The 21,191-nt window shown below is 53.5% G+C and overlaps 1 protein-coding gene across 1 annotated transcript in view; it reads right to left on the bottom strand.

Annotated features, from left to right (window-relative positions):
• LTBP2 (latent transforming growth factor beta binding protein 2) overlaps positions 1-21,191 on the bottom strand; it is a 101,712-nt gene that overhangs the window by 61,087 nt on the left and 19,434 nt on the right. The window contains exon 3 of the mRNA XM_046007726.1: positions 17,613-17,862. Coding sequence (XP_045863682.1) covers positions 17,613-17,862 — 250 coding nt within the window. The remainder of the gene's footprint in view (positions 1-17,612; positions 17,863-21,191) is intronic.

Genomic DNA, 21,191 nt, shown 5'->3' with positions numbered 1-21,191 from the left:
CAGAGAGGGGCAGGCTGGAGGCCAGCTGGAAGGCTTTGGCTGTGATCTAGGCTAGCAGGGACCAAGGATGGGACCAAGAAGAAAGTCTGGATTCAGGGGATGGTTAGGTCATGGGATATTCCCAGTGGTGGCTAGACCAGTGGGTGGAGGGAGGTCCAGGGGCCAAGATCTCAAGTGGGAGACCCAAGAAGTGGCTCAGTTCTGGACACAACGAGGGTTGAGTGCCTCAAGATGGATCTCCACACGGAAGCAGCCAGGAGGCAGCACTGGGGGGAGACACAGGGCACAGTCGGGAGCGCTGTAAGGACAGAGGTCGGGGAGTTAGGAGGGAGGGAATGACAGCGCTGAGGGCAAGCAGGCAGAACAAACCAGGCTTCAGAGCTCCCTGCTGGACTGAGGCACTGACCCTGCTAACACTTCCCAATTTCAGGAGCGCAAACGTGTTAATGAGTGGACTGGTCTCCGTTCTAAGTTTTGTTCCCATAACTTCGTCCCAGCCTTTGGCACCTGCTCCCCCTTGTCTGCGAGCACAGGATAAAACGAAGGAATAAGCAGTCAATGCATATGAACGGAAAATTAGCAGTGGCCCCTCTCACTTCGCTTGACAGCGTGCTCTTCTCACGGCTACGGGCGTGTGCCTATAGCTGGCTTTCATTTTGAACACACAGACGATCGTCATAGTTTCTGCTAATAAAGCTGCTCTCAGCTCTAATCATGGGATTAATTACATTGATGGCATTGCTTATGACTTCCAGGCATCCTGACTGCTACACACTTGGAGAAATGGAGGACTGGAGAGAGGGTGGGGGAGGGGTCTGGGGAGCACTGACACCTGAGGGCAGACAGAGGAAGAGGCTGTAAAGGCATCAGAGGGACAGCCAGTCAGGTGGGAGGGGAACAGGGAGAGAGCACGGAGAGCCAGGAGGGCCTTCCCAAAATGCCGTCTCCCTTCTGGCCCTCCTGTGACTGCAGGCCTCCCTGATGGCAGGTGCCCAGGCTCGAGCACCCCAGGTGGCCCAGGCTCCCCTGAGGATCTGGATGCTGGCAAGGCAAGGGAAGCCTTCGCAGAGCTCTCTTTCTGCTCCTTCTCTCCTCAGGCCCAGGTCAAGGTCAGCCAGCCCTTGTGCCAAACCCTCAGGGACCCAATGTAGTGTCGCCAGACCTCCTGCTCCGGGCCTGCCACAAACTTGCCCGGCTGCAGCCGAGGGCAAGGGGGCAGCAGGCTGGGGTGGATCAGAAGGACGGGACCCCATGGCCGTGGGGTAGGAGCCAGGAGCCCACTGACCTAGGCAATGCACAGCTCGGGGGCTGAGCAGGTGAGATGCAGGCTGGCTAAGACTTAGCAGCTATCACTCTCCAGTGTCTGGGTACCAGACGTGCCAGGCTGGTGGGCTCTCTGATGACCCTCCGAGGAGGGAAGGGCTTGAGCTATAAAGACAGATATGTATTGAGCTCTAATTCTTCACTGTGTATTTTAAAAATTTTTTATAGGTTTTTATGTGTGAGAGAGAGAGAAAGAGCAGTGGGGAGGGGCAGAGGGAGAGGGAGAAGCAGGCTCCCTGCTGAGCAAGGAACCCAATGGGGGACTCGATCCCAGGACGCTGGGATCGTGACTTGAGCCGAAGGCAGTTGCTTAACCGACTGAGCCACCCAAGCACCTGTGCTGTGAATTCATTGTTACATTTGCCTTATGTTATCTAATTTTAGGGGCTAGGTATTATTTTTAGCCTCCTGTTTCAGAAAAGGAAATTGAGGCACAGCAAAGTTAAGGAACTTGTCCAAAGTCATTCATTTGGGTCGCTCTGTCCAACAGAACTTTCCGTGGGGATGGAAATGCTGTATGGTCTGCATTACTCCGTATGTAACTACTAGCCACTGGTGGCTTCTGAACACGTGGAAATGTGTCTAGTGAGGCTGTTTTACATGAAATCAAATTTAAATAGCCCCATGTGGCTGGTGCAGTATAAAAAATGGAGGGGTCAGCATTAGAACCCCAAAGCCTATCTTGGCCTGTGACTAGTTGGATAGAGTTCCTCCGGCTAGCCTTACAGTGCTCTCTGTCCCTTGAAGGCTTCACTTCTACCCCAGGCATTAGGGTCCCCTGACAGTCCTCACCGGGATCAGCGCCATCCTAAACCCTGCTCTCCCGCCCCCAGACTGCAGCACCTGTCTTCAGATGTGAGGAGAGGTGTGGCCGGAAAGAGACAGGGTTTGCAGAGGACAGACCGAGGACCATGCCACAGGGGAGCTGCTTTCTGCACAGTGTGAGGAGAGACGTTTAGAGAGCCAGAGTTGACCAGCGACGGGATGACCCCTGAAGACGCAAGTGCTTTGTGTGCCTGGATAGTGGAGCTGTGCTCCTGAGTGCCAAAGAGTGCCAAAGAGCTTCCTCCAAAGAGGAAGCCGGGGGCTTCTGGGCTCACAGCAATCTCAGCGGGGAGGTTCTGGGGGGACCCAGCCCTGCCCCCCACTGCCTAGCACTCTGATTTGGCATCATCAGCACCGGTCCCCTCCTGACATGTCTGAGAGCTGGCTGTCCCGAGACCTCTTCTGTTGCTCATCCTGCTGTGCCCACACTGCTGTGCCCAACCCCTGGGACCCCAGTGGTCAGTCTGCGTCCCCAACCCAGCCCCACCTCAGCCACCTGTGAGTCCCGTCCTCCTGCTCCGAGGTCTGCCTCTAGCTTCTTCTGTGCCCACAACCTGGTCTGAGAGAGCTGGAGATCTGGGACACAGACCCTAGGGGATGCCTCTGCCAGGCAGGGACAGGGGGTGAGAAGGGGACAGAATCCTGGTGGGGAGGGGTCTGTCCTCCCCAGTCTCTGCCCACTCTCCTCTCCCAGATGGCTCAGGAGGAAACACAGCCTCTTGTTTCCTTGCAGGTTGGTAGGAGTTGTGCATATCCGAGGGGATGTCTGTGAGGCACAAGCCTGGCCTGGGGCCAGACCCCCGCCTCCAGACCCCCACCTCTAGACCCCCGCCTCTAGACTCCTGCCTCTAGACCCCTGCCTCTAGACCCCCGCCTCTAGAGAAGTAGTAGTTGCTGCCTCAGTCTCCCAAGGGCCCAGACAGCCTGCTAGGCCTCCTCACTTTCCTCCGTCCTCTGGATCCCTCATGACCTCATGTTGACAAACCATTTTCCACTGAGCAGCCTGCCTTGTAGGCTATCGGGCTGCCAAACCCTGCCCCTTGAGACTCTGCATTGCCTTTTCTTCTCTCCTGGCTGGGCACTGGAGCTGGGCAGGGGAGCCAGAGTGGGCTACCCAGGGCCCTGGAAATGCCCCCTCTTTTCTACCTAGCTTGCCCAAGTGTCAAACTGCTGGGGTCATCACCCTTCTCCTCCCAGCAGAGGAAAGGGCCCCTCCAAGAGCTTCTCTGTCTCCCTTTGGGCCCAGCAGACCACCCACAGGCTACAGCTCGGCCAGGACCACAGATTCCCCCCAGAGAGGAAGGCAAGGGATCGCGTCTTGTATTATCTTTATATTCTTCATAGAGTCATCACAGTGCTGGGCACACAGCTACTGTCCCCAGATAGTTACACTGTGGACCTTCAACTGCTCAGCGGTCTCTTTGAGCTCTCTCTCCTCACTGGAGCTCTCCCTCCAGGCCTGGCTGGGCCCCGTCCTGCAGCACCTGGGGCCAGCAGGCAGTCAGAAACCTTTGACTCCAACCTCCCCTAAGAAGACTTGTCGGTTCTTAGGGAACCTCGATGTCATGAATTCATCATTCACCTGCTTCCAAGGTACATGTATGAGCATTTTATAAGGTGCATAGTCCCACATGGGCGCTGTAGGAAAGACATCATGCTCCCTCTAGGCACGGCGGCGGAGGGTGGGGAAGGGCCTGCCTTGGTGTCTTTGTGTGAACTAGAAAAGGGACCCCTCTAGGTGTCCAGTTTGCACAAGCAGTCCCATTTCCTTCATGGTGCCAAAGCTGGCTGAGAACATAGGCTAGAATTTAGCTGCATTTGTAACCTGACCAACATTTGTACAGTGTACAAACATATACCCGTATCCAGCAGCCCTGGGACGAGACCCTGAACGTGGGTGATTCATGACCATTCAAGAGCAGAAAGGCAGCAGGTACCAGGAGTCTCATAGCCGGAGGCATAGGGAAGTCTTTCTAGTGGTTGTGTGATATGAGCTAGAGAAAGGGGTCAGGAGGGCAGAGTCCACCCAAGGCAGGGAGAACCCTGAGCTTATGGGGAAACATTCAGCATGCGCTGTTGTTGTTCAAGGAGAAGCCTTGCCTGATTAAAGATAAAAGAGAAGGGGCCAAAGATGACAGAAAATAAGAGCAAATAGCTCTAGAGTGCTTGTAACATCCAGGTCTGGTTCTCAGCACTTTCCATACATTAATTAATTTAACCATCTTTAAAATAAGGAAGTCAATATTATTATTATTCCCATTTTACTGATGAGGCACAAAGAAGCTAGGAAACTAGTCTAAGGTCACACAGCAATGACTAACAGAGCTGGGAATCAAACACAGCCTATAGATATTCTGGTTCCAGAGCCTGTGCTCTAAACCTCTACATTATCACGGCAGCTTGAGAACTATGTCTTGGGACCGAGCCACGGAGGCAAGGGTCCCTGCGTTACCCTGCGTATCTCGTGTGCAAAGTCCATCTCACCCTTTCTGCTCTCCCCGGAGCTGCTACAGAGGGTCGTAAGCAACTGCTCTGGGAGATTAGAGGAGGAGGAGGGCCTGGAGGTGATGCAGGGAAAGGAAAGAACTTTAGGCTTAGGGGACTGAGCTAGGACCATCTCCCACAACCACGAAGAGCCTGGGGGATGGGCATTTCACCACCATCAAATTGGCATGATACTCCCACCTCCGGAACCCCTGAGTTCCCAGCTCATGGCCTATGGGGCTGCTCTGTGCTCCATAACACACCCCATGCACAGAGCTTAGCAGGCTTGCCTCATCAGACAGCAGACACAGGCCTGTGATGTCAGATGAGTTTATCCCACTTTTGGACTTGCCCAGAGAGACCCACTGTGTGTGGGGGGGGTGGGGAGGCAGAGCTAGGTCAAGGATATACTCCTCAGGGGCAGGCCAAAGTCCCAGTAGCCTGCAGCCAGCCAGCTCTTCCAGGGGCTGAAATCGACCCGGGACCATAAACAAAAGGTTTCTATGAGGAGGAGCCCAACCTGATGAGTCTTCATCAGACATCTACTAGGCATTTCATTTTTAAAATATTTTTTGCTAGACTCTTTATGTTTGATACCTAACATGATTAGCACAACCACCTTAGGACGCAGGTATGACCAACCTCCCATTTTGGAGAAGAGAAAACTGAAGCACAGAGAGGTTATCGCTCTGGCCAGAATCAGCACCGGCAGGGGGACTCTCAAGGCCTGAGCTCCCCCTGCCTTTGACGGATGGTGCTGCTCACCCTTGCCCAGAACAAGAAACCTCACTAGGACCAGAAGCACCTTCATGTGGTCTGGGCAACCTCTCAGAGTTTCTAGGTATTGCTGCTGCTTTTCTGATGTAAACAAAAGGCCCAGGTAACCCAGAGTCCAGAGACAAATGAGAGTGGCTGCCATTCATAGAATGTTGCCAGATGCATTTGGAAATATTAGTAAATTCTCCTGACAATTCTATAAGGAAGTGATGGACATCCCCATCTTACAGATGAGAACACTGAGGCCTGTTGGGTTCAATTACTTGCTCGTGGCAGGCAGTTGTTAAGTGGTAGGGCTGAGATTCAGGCCCTGACTTATCTAACTGTAAGACATCAATAGTTCCACAATCCCTCCCTCGCACACCACTGCCTGCTCCAGGGGCTCTGACCTTGACCCCCCAAAAGAAAGAAATGTGGGATGAATGGTTCTCCCACGGGCTGTCTGAGGTCCCTCTGTGGGAATGGATTCCCTTGAGAGGCAGGCCCCACCGTGCTCTGGGTGCGCACACGGGTGGACATGTCAGGCCACAGCCCAGGGCTGAGGCTCAGCAAGCCTTGAAACAGACATGCGGTAGCTCTGGAGGGTTTGATCTGAAATCTTCATTTTGCAAGGAATGGGGATTTTTCTTTTCAAAAAGCACTGGACTTCCTTGAATTTTAGACCTTTCACAAATATTTTTTTAGGAGAAAAAAAAGAACAAACCCCCCCCACAAAATGCCTGTTGCTGCTACTCACTTCCACAATGAATCATGGACACAAAACCACAGCTATGCGGCTAACAAAGCAACTATGTGTTTTCACATTTTGTCAGTGGAAATCATCTAGCGATCTTCACGATGTCATCCGCAGACAGAGGGACGGGCGCACACATCCCGCTGGGTCCTAAGCAGCCTATCACACATGGTTATCAGACGACTTTGCATTTAATTCATCTTTCCTTTCTAATTTTTTTCTGGGAAATTATCCGACAAGGCTTAAACCTTCCTTCTTATTCCTCCCCAGAGGGGTGTGTGTGTGTGTGTGTGTGTGTGTGCTCATGGGCCCGTGTGTGCACCCACACTCACACATGTACACCCCAGTGATCAGGAGAGGAGTGCTGAGACACTGACTCAGTCAGCTCCACGAGTGGAAACAAATATACATTTGAGCCCCTTTTTTCTAGTGTTATCACAGTGCCCTTTCACTTTGGTAAAGCAATTTTCACCTGGAAGCTTACAGCGCCTTTTCTGACAGCAGCAAATTCATTACTTGATGGCAGATTTAAAGGTCGTGTAACTGGAGAAACTACCGGACCCATAAATCAGAAACTTCCTCTGTGTCCCGGACAAGGGGTGAAACCTGATATGCGTATATATTTTAAAACCCTGAGCTCAAAAGGAGAATTCACAAAGCCTGAAAAAAATCTCCATTAGAATTTCTTAGGCATGTTCTTTCATACAGATTTCCCACCCATGCCGTGTGCGCACGCGTGCATACACACACACAAACACACACACACACACACACACATACACACACACACACACAGTAGTGGGTGACATTCACTGAGTAGCCGCCATTCTGTACAAAGCAACCGGATGGGACAAACCATCCCTCCGGGCATCTGAAAAAGAGCACTGAATCTTTCCAGTCCCTTCTTGCTTCATCCCTCCCTAACCTTTTCCTTTCAAACAAAAATCCTAGAGGACTTTGGTCAGTTCAATGCTATGAGTCCAGCCACAAGCCTGAAATGTTTGTTGTTACTATTTTTTAAGCTGGATGCTGGGAACTGCATGCATTATATTTTAGTGATCCCAACAAACCACCTTTGTTCCCCACACAGGGCGGTGGAGAGGCAACTCCAGGCTCTTGCCAGGATTCTGTAGTTTTCTGCAAAGACCCTAGGTACCTTGCCTGTGGCTCCCTCACCAAGCTTGCTGCTCTGCACTGGCCTGAGATCACCTGCTCTACAGGCTGGTTAGCAAAAGGGCTGCTGTCAAGGGTTCTGGAGTCTTGAGGAGAGCTGGGCTGGAATGGCCCTTCCCCGCAGTGCCACTGTGAGGACTCATTAATGGGCTAGAGATCTTCCACTTACTCCTCTAGACCTTTCTCCGCCCTACTCTGGGCCCTGGGGGCTCCTTGGCCCTCCGCCTTCCTGTCCTGTTCAGCCCATGTGGGAGCCCAGCAAGAGGGCAGGAGAGGGAGTGGAGGTATCGATCCTCCCAACTTCCTCCTGACAGGCACAGTGCGGGGGTGGGGGTGTCAGTGGCACGATCCTCAGGGGCCACCTCCCTGTCATGGCTCCCTCCTGTGCTTGTAGCTGCTCTGGTTCCAGTAACCACTGGCCCCCTGCCCCCTCTGACCCCGCCCGAGAGTCTTTGGAAATAGACCCTTTCTCAAACTCTTCCTGCCGCATGTGCCGTCCGTCTCCTCCGGAAACTCTGATTAATCCAGATAAGAAAGAGTCTCCTCTCTCGAGGACTGAGCCCTCAGCCATGTGACTCAGCACTTTTTCTACTTCTTTTATTTTATTCCCAACACAACCCTGTGCAGCCAGTGTTAGCATCACCCTTTTATACTGAGACTCGGGGACGAGAAGAGACACACAGCATCACGCGGCTGTGAGCCACAGAACCAGACAAAACAGAGGCCAAGCTCATCACCGCCACATCACATGGTCCCCATACTTAGGTGGTGCCTGTTGAGTGCTCTGGGGGGGGGGCGTTGACTCAGTAAAGTTCCATCAATGGTAGGTTAAAATAACAACCATACCACACGCAAAAAAATTTTTTTAAATTTTAAAAAATAGTAAAACCCAGTCCTAAATTCTACTCTAAAATAACTTTATCCCAGCCCTAGCCACAGCCCCAGGGTTAAAATCTCACTGTCATACCACACTAAAGTTATCCTCTCTTCTTTCCCTCACCACAGCCGTCTTGTGAAACAGAGTATTACCCCAACCACAACCCCAGTCCCACCCACTCCTAACCCAACATTCACCACTGTAACCACAATTGTAGGCGGCCCCTCAGGGCAGGACTAGGGTCAGGGCAGTGGTGAGCACTGGGAGGGCTCCCGGACCCCTCTGCTCCTGGGTGATTGTCCCCATCCTGTCGGCAGGTACAGCCCTGCCACCTCACTCCAATCAGACTCAATGTGATTGGCCGGAAGACATTTGTGTATTGTCACTGTGCTGGTGACTTTGGTGTGGGGAGGGCCAAGGGAGGAAGGGGGAGGGTAGGGGGTCTAGGGCACAGCGTTGATGGTGGTGAGGAAAAGGGAGGACAGGAAACTCTGTAGCTTTCTCTGTCATTGTGCTACAGGCTGTTGCGAGGGGAACAGCTCACCTATCAGAGACCTGTCGAGGGCAGGGCTGGGAGGGAGGCTGGGAGGGAGGCTGGGTGGGAGCCCCCTCTGTAATCATGCCCAGGGAGGTTCTGAGAATCCTCAGCTCTGGGAGAATCCTGGAAAAGGGTCATGCAGCCCTCATCAGAGATGTCGGGGTTGCCTCAGGCCAGGTGGTCACCTTCAAGCTTAACTAGGAGAAAAGGGAGCCAAGAGAAAGTGTGCAAAAAGCAGACACCATTTCCCTGGACCCTGCCCACTGGTCCTCTGTGGGAAGTAGAAGGGGTGTTAGAAGGTTCTAGGCTCCCTTCTTCCTGGAGCACTCAGAGGCCTGAGCTTGGCAACTCCATCAATCCAGTGATGTCCACACTGGGCTGAATGCCTTTTCTTCTTGATCTCTGGCAGGACCACTAGGCCTAGAGGTAAAGCATAGCCAGAACGCATGCCTCAGGTCACACTCACAGCCCAGAGCCTGTGTCTTTTTGGTATTCATACACAGCTAGCCAAGACACTGCCCAGGCCCTGAGCTCTGTGGGTCTCAGGTACATATGTGGGTTGAGGAGGTGCATATTAGTGCTCTACAAAGCCTAGAACCCCACCCCCCACCCAACACCATTACCATTTCAGAGAACTCTAGAAGGGACCTCAGCAGCCACACACAGCTACGAAGGACAACTTTGAAGCAACATGCTTTGTGGGGCACATAGGAAACCTCTCCCTCCTGAGAAGAAGCCAGGTCCAGGGTCATTATATACAGCTGCACAGGCTGTGCACTGCACAATTCTTGGGGTACCTATCAGAGAGACTGTGATGGAATGGCTATCTCCTATTGTACCCAGTGACTAAGAAGTCTAGCACAGAATTACCCATCTCCCTCCTCTCCCTGGTGGGAACGGAGAGCTTCGGATCTAACCACTTCCTCCAAGCAGTCTTCTGGGCACTGCTGAGGGACCCTCCACAAGCCTTCATGGGGCCCATCTATACTGGCAGAAGCCCCTACGAGCAGCAGGGAGAGGGGCGTGCACAGTAAAGGAAGAGTTTGGTGGAGACCCAGATTTTTTCTACTCTCCTCAAAAAGCAGCAGCAGGGCTTCTGGGATTTCAGATTTGGGAAAATAAAACCCTCTCCATTTCTTCTGGCTGGAGGCCCACAAGTGAGCATCTCCCTCTGACTACTCCCCACCAAGCTCTTCCTCTTCCAGACCCACGAACCCCACAGAGGGGCTCATGGGGCTCTTTTCAGGCCCCAGAGACAGAAGAAACTGGACAGGAACCCCCCCCCCCCCCGCTCCTTCACAGCTGCCACAGTCCTGTACCAGACTCCTGGCACCCCTCAGGGTCTGCTAAGTCTGCCTCTGCCCCATTTCAGCCACTGTTAGAGGAAAAGCATTGCCCTAGGCCCACCCTGGCTCTAGAGCCCCCAGACCCAGGAGTACAGAGTGGGCAGATACCCACCCGCTGGGAGGACTGGAAGTTCCCCTTCCTGATCAATGTCATGATGGGGGATGGGCTGAGTGTCAGCTCAGAAGGAAATGACCCAAGACCATCTTTCTTTGTGCCAGGCAGCCACAGGAGATGCACTGCGATAGGGATTGTCATTCAGTAGATATTTATTTATTAAGTGCTTACTGTATACAAGGCACTGTTCTAAGGTATTGGGATATGTCAGTGAACAAAGCAAGATCCCTGTCCTTGAGAAGCTCACATTGTAGCTGGGGGAAAACAGACGATAAATACTAAACATGGCAAATAAGTTAGTTATATGTATGTTAGAAAATATAAAGTAAAAAGTACTGTGAAAATAAAAAGTGAACAAGATGAGAGGGATTCTTAAGTTGGGGGGTTACAATATTAAGTAATAGAGAGATAGGAGACATCTCCCTCCCAGGAAGGAACCAGGCCTCAGATCACTACATACAGCTGCACAGGCAGTGCACTGCACAACTGTTGGGGTGCCCATTGTAGATGCTATGATCTGCACCATGAAGTACATCCCCTGGTTTTTGTCCAATGGTTAAGGTCAACCCTAAGGCTAAAACCTTTAAAAGGTGGTCAGAGAGGGCCTCAGTAGGGAGCTTCTCCTGAAAGTAACCCATGTACAAATAGGAGGCATAAGCAAATACCCAGCTCACTGTCAAGACTGCTAACTAACAATATGAACCAGCACTTGCAATAAACATTATAGTTCACAAAGCCATCTTTTGCCCACAATGTTTTTGTTAATCCTCACAACATGCCAGTGAGGAAAAAATTCTCTTTCCTATTTTATACATGAAGTCTTGGTGAAGTTCAGCGGCTAGCCCAAAGCCACAAAGCTACTTAGTGTCCCAGCTTGGAAGCAAAATTGGGTCTCCTGATTCTTTCAAAATAGTGTATTCAAGGTCTTAAGGGTTGGGGAACTCCAAAAAAACCCCAGGGGGCAAGCTTGGGGCTCAGAGTAACAAAAACAAATCAGAAAAAAATAAGGCTTAAAAGAAAAGGGAAGGGAAGGAAAGAAGTCACTCTATTCCCAGAGGTCTCAAAAGCTTGACTCAGCCTGGACTATAGTCGCCCTGGCAGGGAGGCGCCACTGCATGGCCCCCAAGGAAGGGGGACATGGTGTGAGAGACGCAGGCTGCTAACCCCACTGCGACCTTGCCAAGGAGGACGCGAGGCCAGATTGTCAGGGATGGCGAAGGTCTGTCCCCATGAGGGCAACGTGTGTCCTTGTCACAACCTTGGAAATGGATAAAAGGGGGTAAAAGGGGGAGTAAGCACACATCACCCTCTGGATAGGAAATGGCCTGATTCTGAGACCGGTAACTCGAGCTCAGAGAAAATCAGGTCTCTGATTTACAAATAAGGAGATTGAGGCCCTGGGAGGCAAAAGAGTTTTCCAAAGCCTTCTAGCATGCATGAGTTGCCCCCCCCACCCCCCGCCAGGGGAACTGGAGAAAGGTCTTAGGTCCAACGGGCCTTGAATGCGGAGGAGGGAGGACAAACAGAGGGCCCTGTCACCCAAGGGAGCCAGCAGAGGGCGGGCGTGTGGCAGACATACAGAGCTGAAGAGGGAAGTTGGGGGTAGGGGGAGGGGGTGCTAAAGCAGGAGCGAGGTGCTGAGGACCCTGGCAAGCCCTTCCTGACCTGTGACCTTTAACTTGCAGCTGCTGCGAGTGAACCCACAGGTTGCCTGGGTCTCCCCCCACCATGGCTCCTGATGCAGTGATCTGCTTGGGAAGTCGCCCCACTCCTCAAGCCTGGCAGAGGAGCTGAGGAGCTCCTCCCACCAAAGGAGGCCCAGGCAACCGGTGGGCTCACTCGCAGCAACTGCAGGTTAAAGGTCACAGGTCAGGAAGGGCAAAGATGGCTGAGGTGGAGAGGTCGGGGCCTAACAAGTCTGGGGTCCTGCCCTGAGGCGCGAGTCCCATGACCACCACACGCAGCCACATATGCTCAGTGGCCTGGTGCCCACCACTGAGGCTGGACCTTCAGCAGCAGGTGGGCCAGGGCTTGCTCCCCACCCCCCGCAGACAGAAGCCCAGGGAGGTTTGGCACAGGCCTACGTCTCAGGCCAGGCTGGGGGACTGGGGACAAGCCCCCTCACCTCTCTGAGCTTCGTCCACAGAAGGGGAACGCTGGGAACTGTGGCCCAGAACTGTGAGAGGTCAATGAGATAACGGGGTGGAGAGCCGGGCCTGTCACTCAGCACACGTTCACCCAACTCCACCTGAGGCCTGTTGTGTTCAAGTGCAGGAAATGCAGCAGCAAGAAAGCAGAGAAAAACCCCTGTCCTGGGGCGTCTGGGAGGGTCAGTCAGTTGAGCGTCTGCCTTCAGCTCAGGTCATGGTCCCAGGGTCCTGGGATCAAGCCAGGCAGTGGGCTCTCTGCTCAGTGGGGAGCCTGCTTCTTCCTCTGTGTGGGCTCTCTCTCTCTCTCTCAAATAAACAAATAAAATCTTTGAGAAAAAAAACAAAAACATAAAACCCCCGTCCTCCTGGACCTGACCTTTCACTGGGGTAAGAAAAACGATAAATCAAATAAATAAATAAGACACAGAAGATGCTAGTGCTCTCAGAAGCTAAGCAGGGTCGGGCCTGGTTAGTACTTGGATGGGAGAAGATGCTAGTGCAATGGAGAAACATTACTGGGGTGGGGTAGAGTGTGTTTGGGACTGTGCAGTTTTAAATCAAATGGACATAGTTGTCCGTGCCCCACCCCCACCCCTGCCCAGGAAGAAAAGACCTGAAGGGGGAGGAAGTGAGCCATGTGAGTATCCAGAAACAGTGTTTAATGCGGTCATATTGTATCTCCCCCCAAGACATGTTGAAGTCCTAACTCTTGACCTGTAATTCGAGGCCTTATTTGGGTATGGGGTTTGTGCAGATGTAATCAGTTAGGTTTAGATGAGATTATACTGGTTTAAGGTGGACCCTAAATTCGCACATGCACGTGTGCACACATACACACACAGCAGGCCATGCGACAGTGGAGATAAAGGCTCGTGGGATGCAGCTACAACACAAAGGACACCAAGGATTGATGGGAGCCATCAGATGCTAGGAGAGAAGCATGAAACAGATTCTCTCCCAGAAGGAACAACCCCATCGACACCTTGATTTTGGACTTCCACCCAACTGTGAGAGGATACATTTCTGTTGTTTCAAGCCACTCAGTTTGTGGTCATTTGTTATGACCATCCTCGGAATTACTAACACAGTATCCCAAGAAAGGGGGTAGCAAGGGCAAAGGCCCTGAGGTAGGAGCATCTCTGGTACATTTGAGGGAAAACCGGCTGGTCAGCGTGGTAGAAGCAGAGTGAATGGGGGAATGAGTGGTGAAAGCTAACCTCAGAGATGTCAGAAAGGTTTGGGGGCCAGATCGTGGAGGGCTGCCCTGTGGCAAGCCCCTGACAAGGCGAGCTGTTACACTTCAGATGTGGGGCGGGTCCCAGTTGGGATGGGTTGCAGTGGGTGGGTTTGGTTGGCCCCCGTGATCTTTGTTTCCTGGAGTTACACCTTTGAATATGTTGCATCAAATGGCGAAAGGAATGACATAACACTGGATGTTAACTACACTGGGATTAAAATTTTTTTAAAAAAATGGTAAAGGGCAATGGAGAAGCAGGTGGAATTAAGGTTGCCAATCAGCTGGCAAGAGAGGGAGAGTGTCCTGGAGTCCCCAGGGGGGCCCGGGGTCATTACGTAGGCCCTTAAAAGTGGAAGAAGAAGGCAGAAGAGGCAGTGAGAGATTTAGCCAAAGAAGGAAGCAGAGAGAGGTTGAAAACATGAAGAGTTCACGTGCCATTGCTGGCCTGGAAGACAGGAAGGGGCCACAAGCCAAAGAGTAGAGGTGGCTTCTAGACACTAGGAACAGCCTTCCAGTGACAGACAGCAAGAACCGGAGAACCCTCGGCCCGCTCTCCCATAGGGCTGGTAGAAATGGTCCCTGCAGAAGGAGCCGGCCAGCCAAGCCCACTACTGGGGCCGCGGGGGCATCTGCTAGTCACGGCTCCCCTGAGGCTGGGCGGGGTCTGACGGCGCCCCAGGGCGGGTTCACACACACACACACACACACAGCCACCCTGGGTTTTGTCTGCTCTTTGCCACCCAAGACCCTCTAGCAAGAAGCACCAGCCTGCTGTTGGCCAAAGTATATTGAGGACTAACCGCTGTCAGGCACCGTATTGTGTGCTCTACTCACACGGTCTCACGTCATCCCTTCTGCACTCCTATCGGGTGGGGACGACTGACTCAGAGACCTCTGGAAACGTGCCTAATGTCACACAGCTGGTGAGCAGTAAATCCAGAATCGGACCCCCAGGATGATCTGAATCCAAAGCCCAGGCCAGATCCTCACCCCTCAAGGTGTGGTCCGTGAACCGGCGGCCTCAACCCCGAGACCACGATAGAGCTGCTGTCCCCCCCGCCCCCTGCAGAATCAGCAAGTTCCCAGGCAATGCTCATGCCCAGGGTAGTTTGAGAAGCCCTGAGGTAAAGCAGGAGTCCACCGCTGGCCACCCCCAGCTTGTTGTAACCACCCACCCTCAACCTCTTAAGGCCTGTCCCCAGCTGCCTGGCTCTGGCTCCCCAGGTGGGACAGGTCCTCTGGCCAGCCTTGGGGAAGAAGCCTGGACCTTGGTCTCAGAAGGCCCCTCCTGCAGACAGCCCAGGCCACAGTGGGACAATGTCAACCCTTGTCTGCCTCTCCTCAGGGTGTGCTGCTGTGGCTAAGTAAGACTCTCCTGGCCCCTCCCTTTCGACTTCCTTCTGGAAGGAAAGTCTCTTGGCCTCTGTTCTGTGCTCTCCTGAAGAGGGTCTCTGGCTATCACCAATCCTTACAGTGTCTCCCCTCCCTAAATATTTTGGTGTCTCCCCCCCCACCCGCCCAACTTCTAGAATGCCCCCTGCTTCATGTCACTCCCTCTATCTGGACACCAAGGGCCCGTATGAGCTGCCATCGGGAAAGAGGCCAACGGCTGCTTGGGGAACCCAGCCAAGCTCACAGGAAATGTCTGACACCACCAGGCAAGCGGGATTTGGCCTCTCAAAGCAAAACACAGCTGGGCCGACAGTGGGCCACTCGGACTTTCCCAGATTTCATGGCACTGAGGTCCCAGGGCAGAGACAGACTGGACCCGCCTGGAGGCAGCGGTGCATTCCCGACGTCACAGTAGCGCCTGGCCAGGGAGCCTGTGAGGCTGGAAGAGGATGTCCCTGCTGGGGGCCACCGACCTCCCTGTGGGCCCTCGCCCTCCACTGCCTCCTGTAGGCACGTGAATCCTTTGCCTGGGATTGGAGGGCTCAATTTGGTCTTGGCCTCCATGCCCCAGCATGGGGTCTCATCCATTCATTCACTTAGCTTCCCTAAACCGAGCACCTGGTGTCAGGTACCAAGGCCGCATGAAACAGCAGGACACAGTCCCTACTCTCCAGGAACTGTGGCCACAAACAGACCACCTGGAGCGAGAGTGGGGGGTGCTCTGCTAGGGGAAGCACAGAGCCCCCCTCTTCCTGCACTCAGAAAAGCAAGGGGCTGCTGCCCTTGGTTCCGGGTACAGGGTGAGGGCTCATGGAGGGTCCATGGTGGGCGGGCCCTTTCTTCGGTTACTCTTCAGTTTGGACCCAGTGAGGCAAATGCGAAGGGAGACTTCTGCATAAGCCAGGCCTGGGGGAAGAGCTCTGGGGAGATCCAAGAGTGAGAAGCGGGATCTCCGCCTTCCAAGGCCATGGCCACACAGTCTGATTACAGACGCAGGGCACAGATGCACAGTGTATGCGCTGCAGGGGGTCAGAGAGCTGGGCAGAAGTGATCAGCGGGGCTTTTGGGAGAAATGGTACTGGGCCTTGAAGAATAGGAGGAGTGGGATGGGCTGGGCAGGTGGGCTAGGGGATCCTAAACAGTTCTGACTCAGGGGTGCAAGGGACAGAATGACCTGCCAGGCAACCATCCCCCGTATTCACTTGTGTGCACACACAAGAGTTCCATGCATTATAAAAGGAATGAATCCTACAAGCCAGAAGAGAGCTTGCACAGGAACGCCAGGCTGGAAGGACTGTGCTCCCATCCTGCCCTGGGCTGATCCCGGAGCTGGTACCTCTGGTGTTCTTCCAGGTGCCTTCACACCACGCCCAACCACCTTGGACCAACAGCTAGGACCAATCATCACAGGGCTCAGGCCCTGCCCACCTGCTCACAGCCAATCCCAGACCATCCACCCCGGCCCTGTGTTGTCTATCTGGCCCTTGGCTCCGCCCCCGCTCCGCTCTAGCATTCCAAGGTCTTGGCAGAAGGGTTTGGCTCTTCTGGTTTTGAGCTGGATCTCCTTAGACCTCAATCAGTGTTCATCCTTCTGTTCTTTGTGCTTCTGGCTACCCTTGCGAACTAGCTGCTTGGGTGCTTGAAGCTCTGGGACTCTATCTTACTGGGACCCAAGTCGCTCCCTGCTTTGGAGCTGCAGGATAATCTCAAGCTCCTTTCCCTTCTCTCCTGAGCATTCCCACTGGGGCCCTGACCTTGAGGCCAGCCTCCTCTCCCTGGTTCTCCTGGCGTCCCAGAGAACAAGTCCTTTTCCCCCTTAGTTCAGCAAGACAAGGTTGCAACATTTCAGAAAGAACATCTTAAGCAGGAAGCGAATGGAAAAACTCGCCTGAAAAACCAAAAGGAAAACACAGCCTCTAGAAATGGACCAGTTTACAAAGTTCAGATTTCCTGTCCAGAGCAAGAAAAAGTCTAGCCAGGTTGGCGGGCAAGCAGGCCAGGGAATCCGGCCCAAGAATATTTCCCTTGCCCACATTTTATTCTACATCCTCCCCCCACACACTCCTGCTGGTCCCTTCAAGGAGAGAAGTTACTGCTGGGCAGCGAGTGAACCAAAGGGCTTCTTTGGGCAGAGGGGGCCTTCCTGCGTGGACCACAGGCAGAGGAAGAGGGGGACGAGGAAAACATTTAGAAAGAGTTTACCATGTGCCCATCCCTATTCTAAGCACTTTCTTTTTATTAATTGACTTAATCCTTACAACAGTTCCATGCTTGTGGGGATCATCATTGTCCCCGCCTCGCTGTGAGGAATCAGAGAGGGTGATAACTTGCCCAAGGCCACCCAGCCAGGAAGTGGCCACGACAGGATTTGAAACAAGAGCGTGTGGGCTTTATGCTTTCTCCCAGGACCCGGAGGGTAGAGACTCCACCCCAGCCTGGCAAAGCCTGTGCCAACCCCAACACTCACCTCCCTGCTCACTGCACCTCTGTTCGGGGCAGGGAAAGGGAAGGAGAGCAGGGAGGAGGAAGGATAATTCTGGTCTTTGCCACCAAGGTCTTCACCCAAAGGCTCCTAAGGAAGAAGCCCCGCTCTGGAAGGACTGTGCCCCTGGACCCGAGGTCCCACTGCAGAGGGGACTTACCTGGCCAGCGGCAGCTGGGACGCCAGTGACCGCGCTCTGGGGGTCGTGGTGCTTTCTCTGGCCACGCTGCTCCTGCGCAGGTTGGGGGACCCCTCGGCTGAGCGTCGGGGTGCTGGCCTTGAGTTCTGGGGGTCGAATTCCTCCTCAGGAATGACCTCCTCGCAGCGGGCTCCACGGAAGCCAGAGCGGCACACGCAGAGCTGGGGCCGGCTGCAGGATCCCCGGTTCTGGCAAGGCGGCTGGCACACAGCTGGGGAGACAGGGAGAGGGATGGGGGCTGGGGCCGTGGTGGGGGAGCCTAATGCTGTCCTGTCAGGAGGGCCACCTCCTCCCCCACTCCGACAGGAAACCCCACTCTGGCCTCAGAAAGCTCCCTGGGTTGATCTGCCGCCCCTCCGCCTGCAGGTCCCCAGGGTGGGGCTACTCTGTCATCTCCAAAACAGCCCATCAGGGATTGAGGGACCAAAGGTGTGGAGCGCCCCCAGCAGGTCACCTGACTTGGCATGCTTGTGCTCATTTTTAGTTGTCAGCCCCTCTCCTCTCAGATGGAAAGTTCCAGAGCGCAGACGGTTTGTTTTCTTCCCTCCTGTCACCCCAGAACTTGGAATAGAGACTCACACAGAGTAGATTGTCAATAAAGAATGAATGAATGAATGAATGAATGAATGAATGAGTTTTTTAAATGGGAAAGGGCTCAACACTGGCCTGAGAGTTGGGCTGGGGCAGGGGGCGGTGGGGAAACTGAGCAGCTGAGGTTTTTCTGTTTTCCCTGAGCTGTGTGATCTGGATCTCACTGAGCTCCAATTTTCTCATGAATCACTCCCCAGGGCAGGCTAGGGAGGCTGGAGTATCCTAAGGGTCTCTCAAAGTCATCTTCAGCACCGACAGTCTCTCCTCTTCTTCCTCTCTGGAGAGCATCTGCTCTCAAGCTCCCACCTTCCAGAGCAAGTGGTGGAACCCGGGACCAGAAGCAGGAGGAACTCTGCCTCCCAGGTGCTGGGATCAGCCTGGGGGCAGACTGGGGCTGGCGCTGGGCCCCTCCCTCCAAACCTGTGCTGTGTCAAAGCCACGCCTTTTCACTGCCCCTCCTCACCTTGCAAAATCTGGGCCCCCTCCAGTGACCAGCAGCCACGGGACAGAGAGCCCCATGCAGAGAAACACACGGGTGCAGGGCCTTGTCCCACCCCTCCCAGGACTGCCTGTGGGGCAAGGAGGAACCCAGGAGAGCATGGTCAGGCTCATGCTGGACGCTCTAAACCTGAGGTCCCCTACATCTGTCACTCATTCATTCAACAAATACTTGCTGAGCCCCTACTGTGTACTAGGCTCTGGGCACAAAGTCTTGCCTTCATGGAGCTTGCCGTCCAGTAGGCAGACCAATGGGAAATCAGAAAAGAGCTTGAGGTTGCTTTGGGGCAGTATCTCAGGCTGTGGAGACAGACACGGTGATGCAGTGACCCCGTGCCTGATGATGTTAGATGGGGGAGGACAGGACAAGATTTTCTGAAGAGCGGGGTCTCACTGGTACAAAGGAGGCAGGTGCGTGAAAGTCTGGGCAGAGCCTTCCAGGCAGAGGCATAAGCACCTGCAAAGCTCAGGGTGCTGGAGGGCGTGTGGTAGGTTCGAGGAGGTGCCAGAGGTCCAGGGAGGCTGGGGTCTGATGATAGTGGGGAGCGCACAAGTTCAGGGAAACAGAGGCAGGTGATGCAGAGCCTCAGGGGCCTCCATTATTCCAAGTGAATTTGTCAAATCCCATGTGATCCCCCAAGCCTGGGATCTCCTGAGCTGTGCTCTCCTCTTTGACATGAGGCCTGGAGTCCAAACCACGGCCGGTCTGAAGGAATCTCTCCAAAATTCCTCTTGGTCCATGCCACCTTCCCCTCGGAGACGCTCACTGGCTCCCAGGGGCCTCAAGTCCATAGACAAGCACTGAACACCTTCCCTGGTTTGATCTCCCTCTAACAATAAACCCTCTAGCTAGACTGGCCAGTGGGTACAGTCTCTCTTCTCTTTGCCTTTGTGGGCACTGTGTCCCTTCCCTGGGACCTTTTCCCATTCCTGTCCATTTACCTAAGTCCTACTGTTCCTTCAAGGCCTCCTCCCCATCCCTGATGACCGCCTCCAGACAGTGCACCCTCCTCTGAGCAATAAGGACCTGCGCTCCCTATGCACACCCTGCATCAGGCACACCCCGAGGGCCACAGTCAGCGTGATAGGTTCTGCACATACGTGGCTCAATTCCCCAACTACTGTGATCAAGCCCGGTGACTGCCCCTTACATCTCTGTGCATCCTTAGCTCCCAGGGAACACATGACCATGACACCAGGACCCTTATTTTCATTAGGGCAGCCACTCTCTACGAGTGCTTACGTTTCACAGGCAATGTACTTCACATGTACTATCTCATTTAAACCTAACGACAATCTTTTGTGGCTGGTGTTGGGATGCTCATTCTATAAATAATGCCTCAAGCTTGGAGAGGTTAAAAGCTTGCCTGAGGTGTGTTTGACTGCAAAGGCCAAGTTCTTTCCTGCCCACAGCCTCCCAGCAGGGCTGGTATGGTCCTTCGTCCCTACAATTTCTGAACCTTGACCCAGAGCCAATGATGAAACAAACGGATCTGTTAGCTTCCAGTTAGCCACCAAATGCCCCTTTGCAGATGGGATAGACTTCAGGACTCCATCCCTCTCCGAAGCCCACGCTGGAAATCTTAGATGATGGAACATGTTTACCAGCTCGTGCACTCAGTCAGTGGACATTCATAGAGCACTCACTAGGTGTGAGGCCTGTGGGAGAGAGGGCCCCTCTCATTTTTTTTAAGATTTTATTTATTTATTTTAGAGAAAGAGAGTGAGAGTGGGTGTGAGCTCAGGCCATGATCTCGGGGCCCTGGGATCGAGCTCCACATCAGGTTCTTTGCTCCCTGGTGAGCCTGCTTCCTCCTCTCTCTCTGCCTGCCTCTCTGCCTACTGTGATCTCTGTCTGTCAAATGGATAAATAAAATCTTTTAAAAAAGAAAAAAGTGTACTGTCAGGGCCCCTGGGTGGCTCAGATGGTTAAGTGTCTGCCTGCAGCTCAGGTCGTGATTTCAGGGTCCTGGGATCGAGCCCTACATCAGGCTCCCTGCTCACCAGAGGGTCTGCTTTCCCCTCTGCCTCTCCCCTCTGCTCATGCTCTCTCTCTGAAATGAATAAGTGAAATCTTTTAAAAAAAGATCAGGGTGCCTGGGTGTTTCAGTCAATTAAGGGCCTACCTTCCACTCAGGTCATGGTCCCAGGGTCCTGGGTACAAGCCTGGAGTTGGGCTCCCTGCTCAGTGGGAGGGTCTGATTCTCCCTCTGCCTTTCTCCCTACTCATGCTCTCTCTCTAATAAATAAAATCTTAAAAAAAAAAAAAAAAAGAAGTGTACTGCCTCACATGGAAGAAGGGACAGTCACGGAAGGCTTCCTAGAGGAGGTGATGCAGATCAGAGACACAAAGCATGAGTTGATTGGGCATCATGTCAATCAAGGGCAATCTGCCTACTCAGGGGAGAGCAGGGGAAATACCGGGTCTCACTTCAAGATTCCTAAACATGA

The sequence above is a fragment of the Meles meles genome, chromosome 6 (genome assembly GCF_922984935.1).
Source record: "Meles meles chromosome 6, mMelMel3.1 paternal haplotype, whole genome shotgun sequence".
In the NCBI taxonomy this organism is placed as follows: Eukaryota; Metazoa; Chordata; class Mammalia; order Carnivora; family Mustelidae; genus Meles; species Meles meles.
The sequence above is the reverse complement of the archived record's forward strand: the minus strand, read 5'-3'. Positions and strand labels throughout refer to the sequence as shown.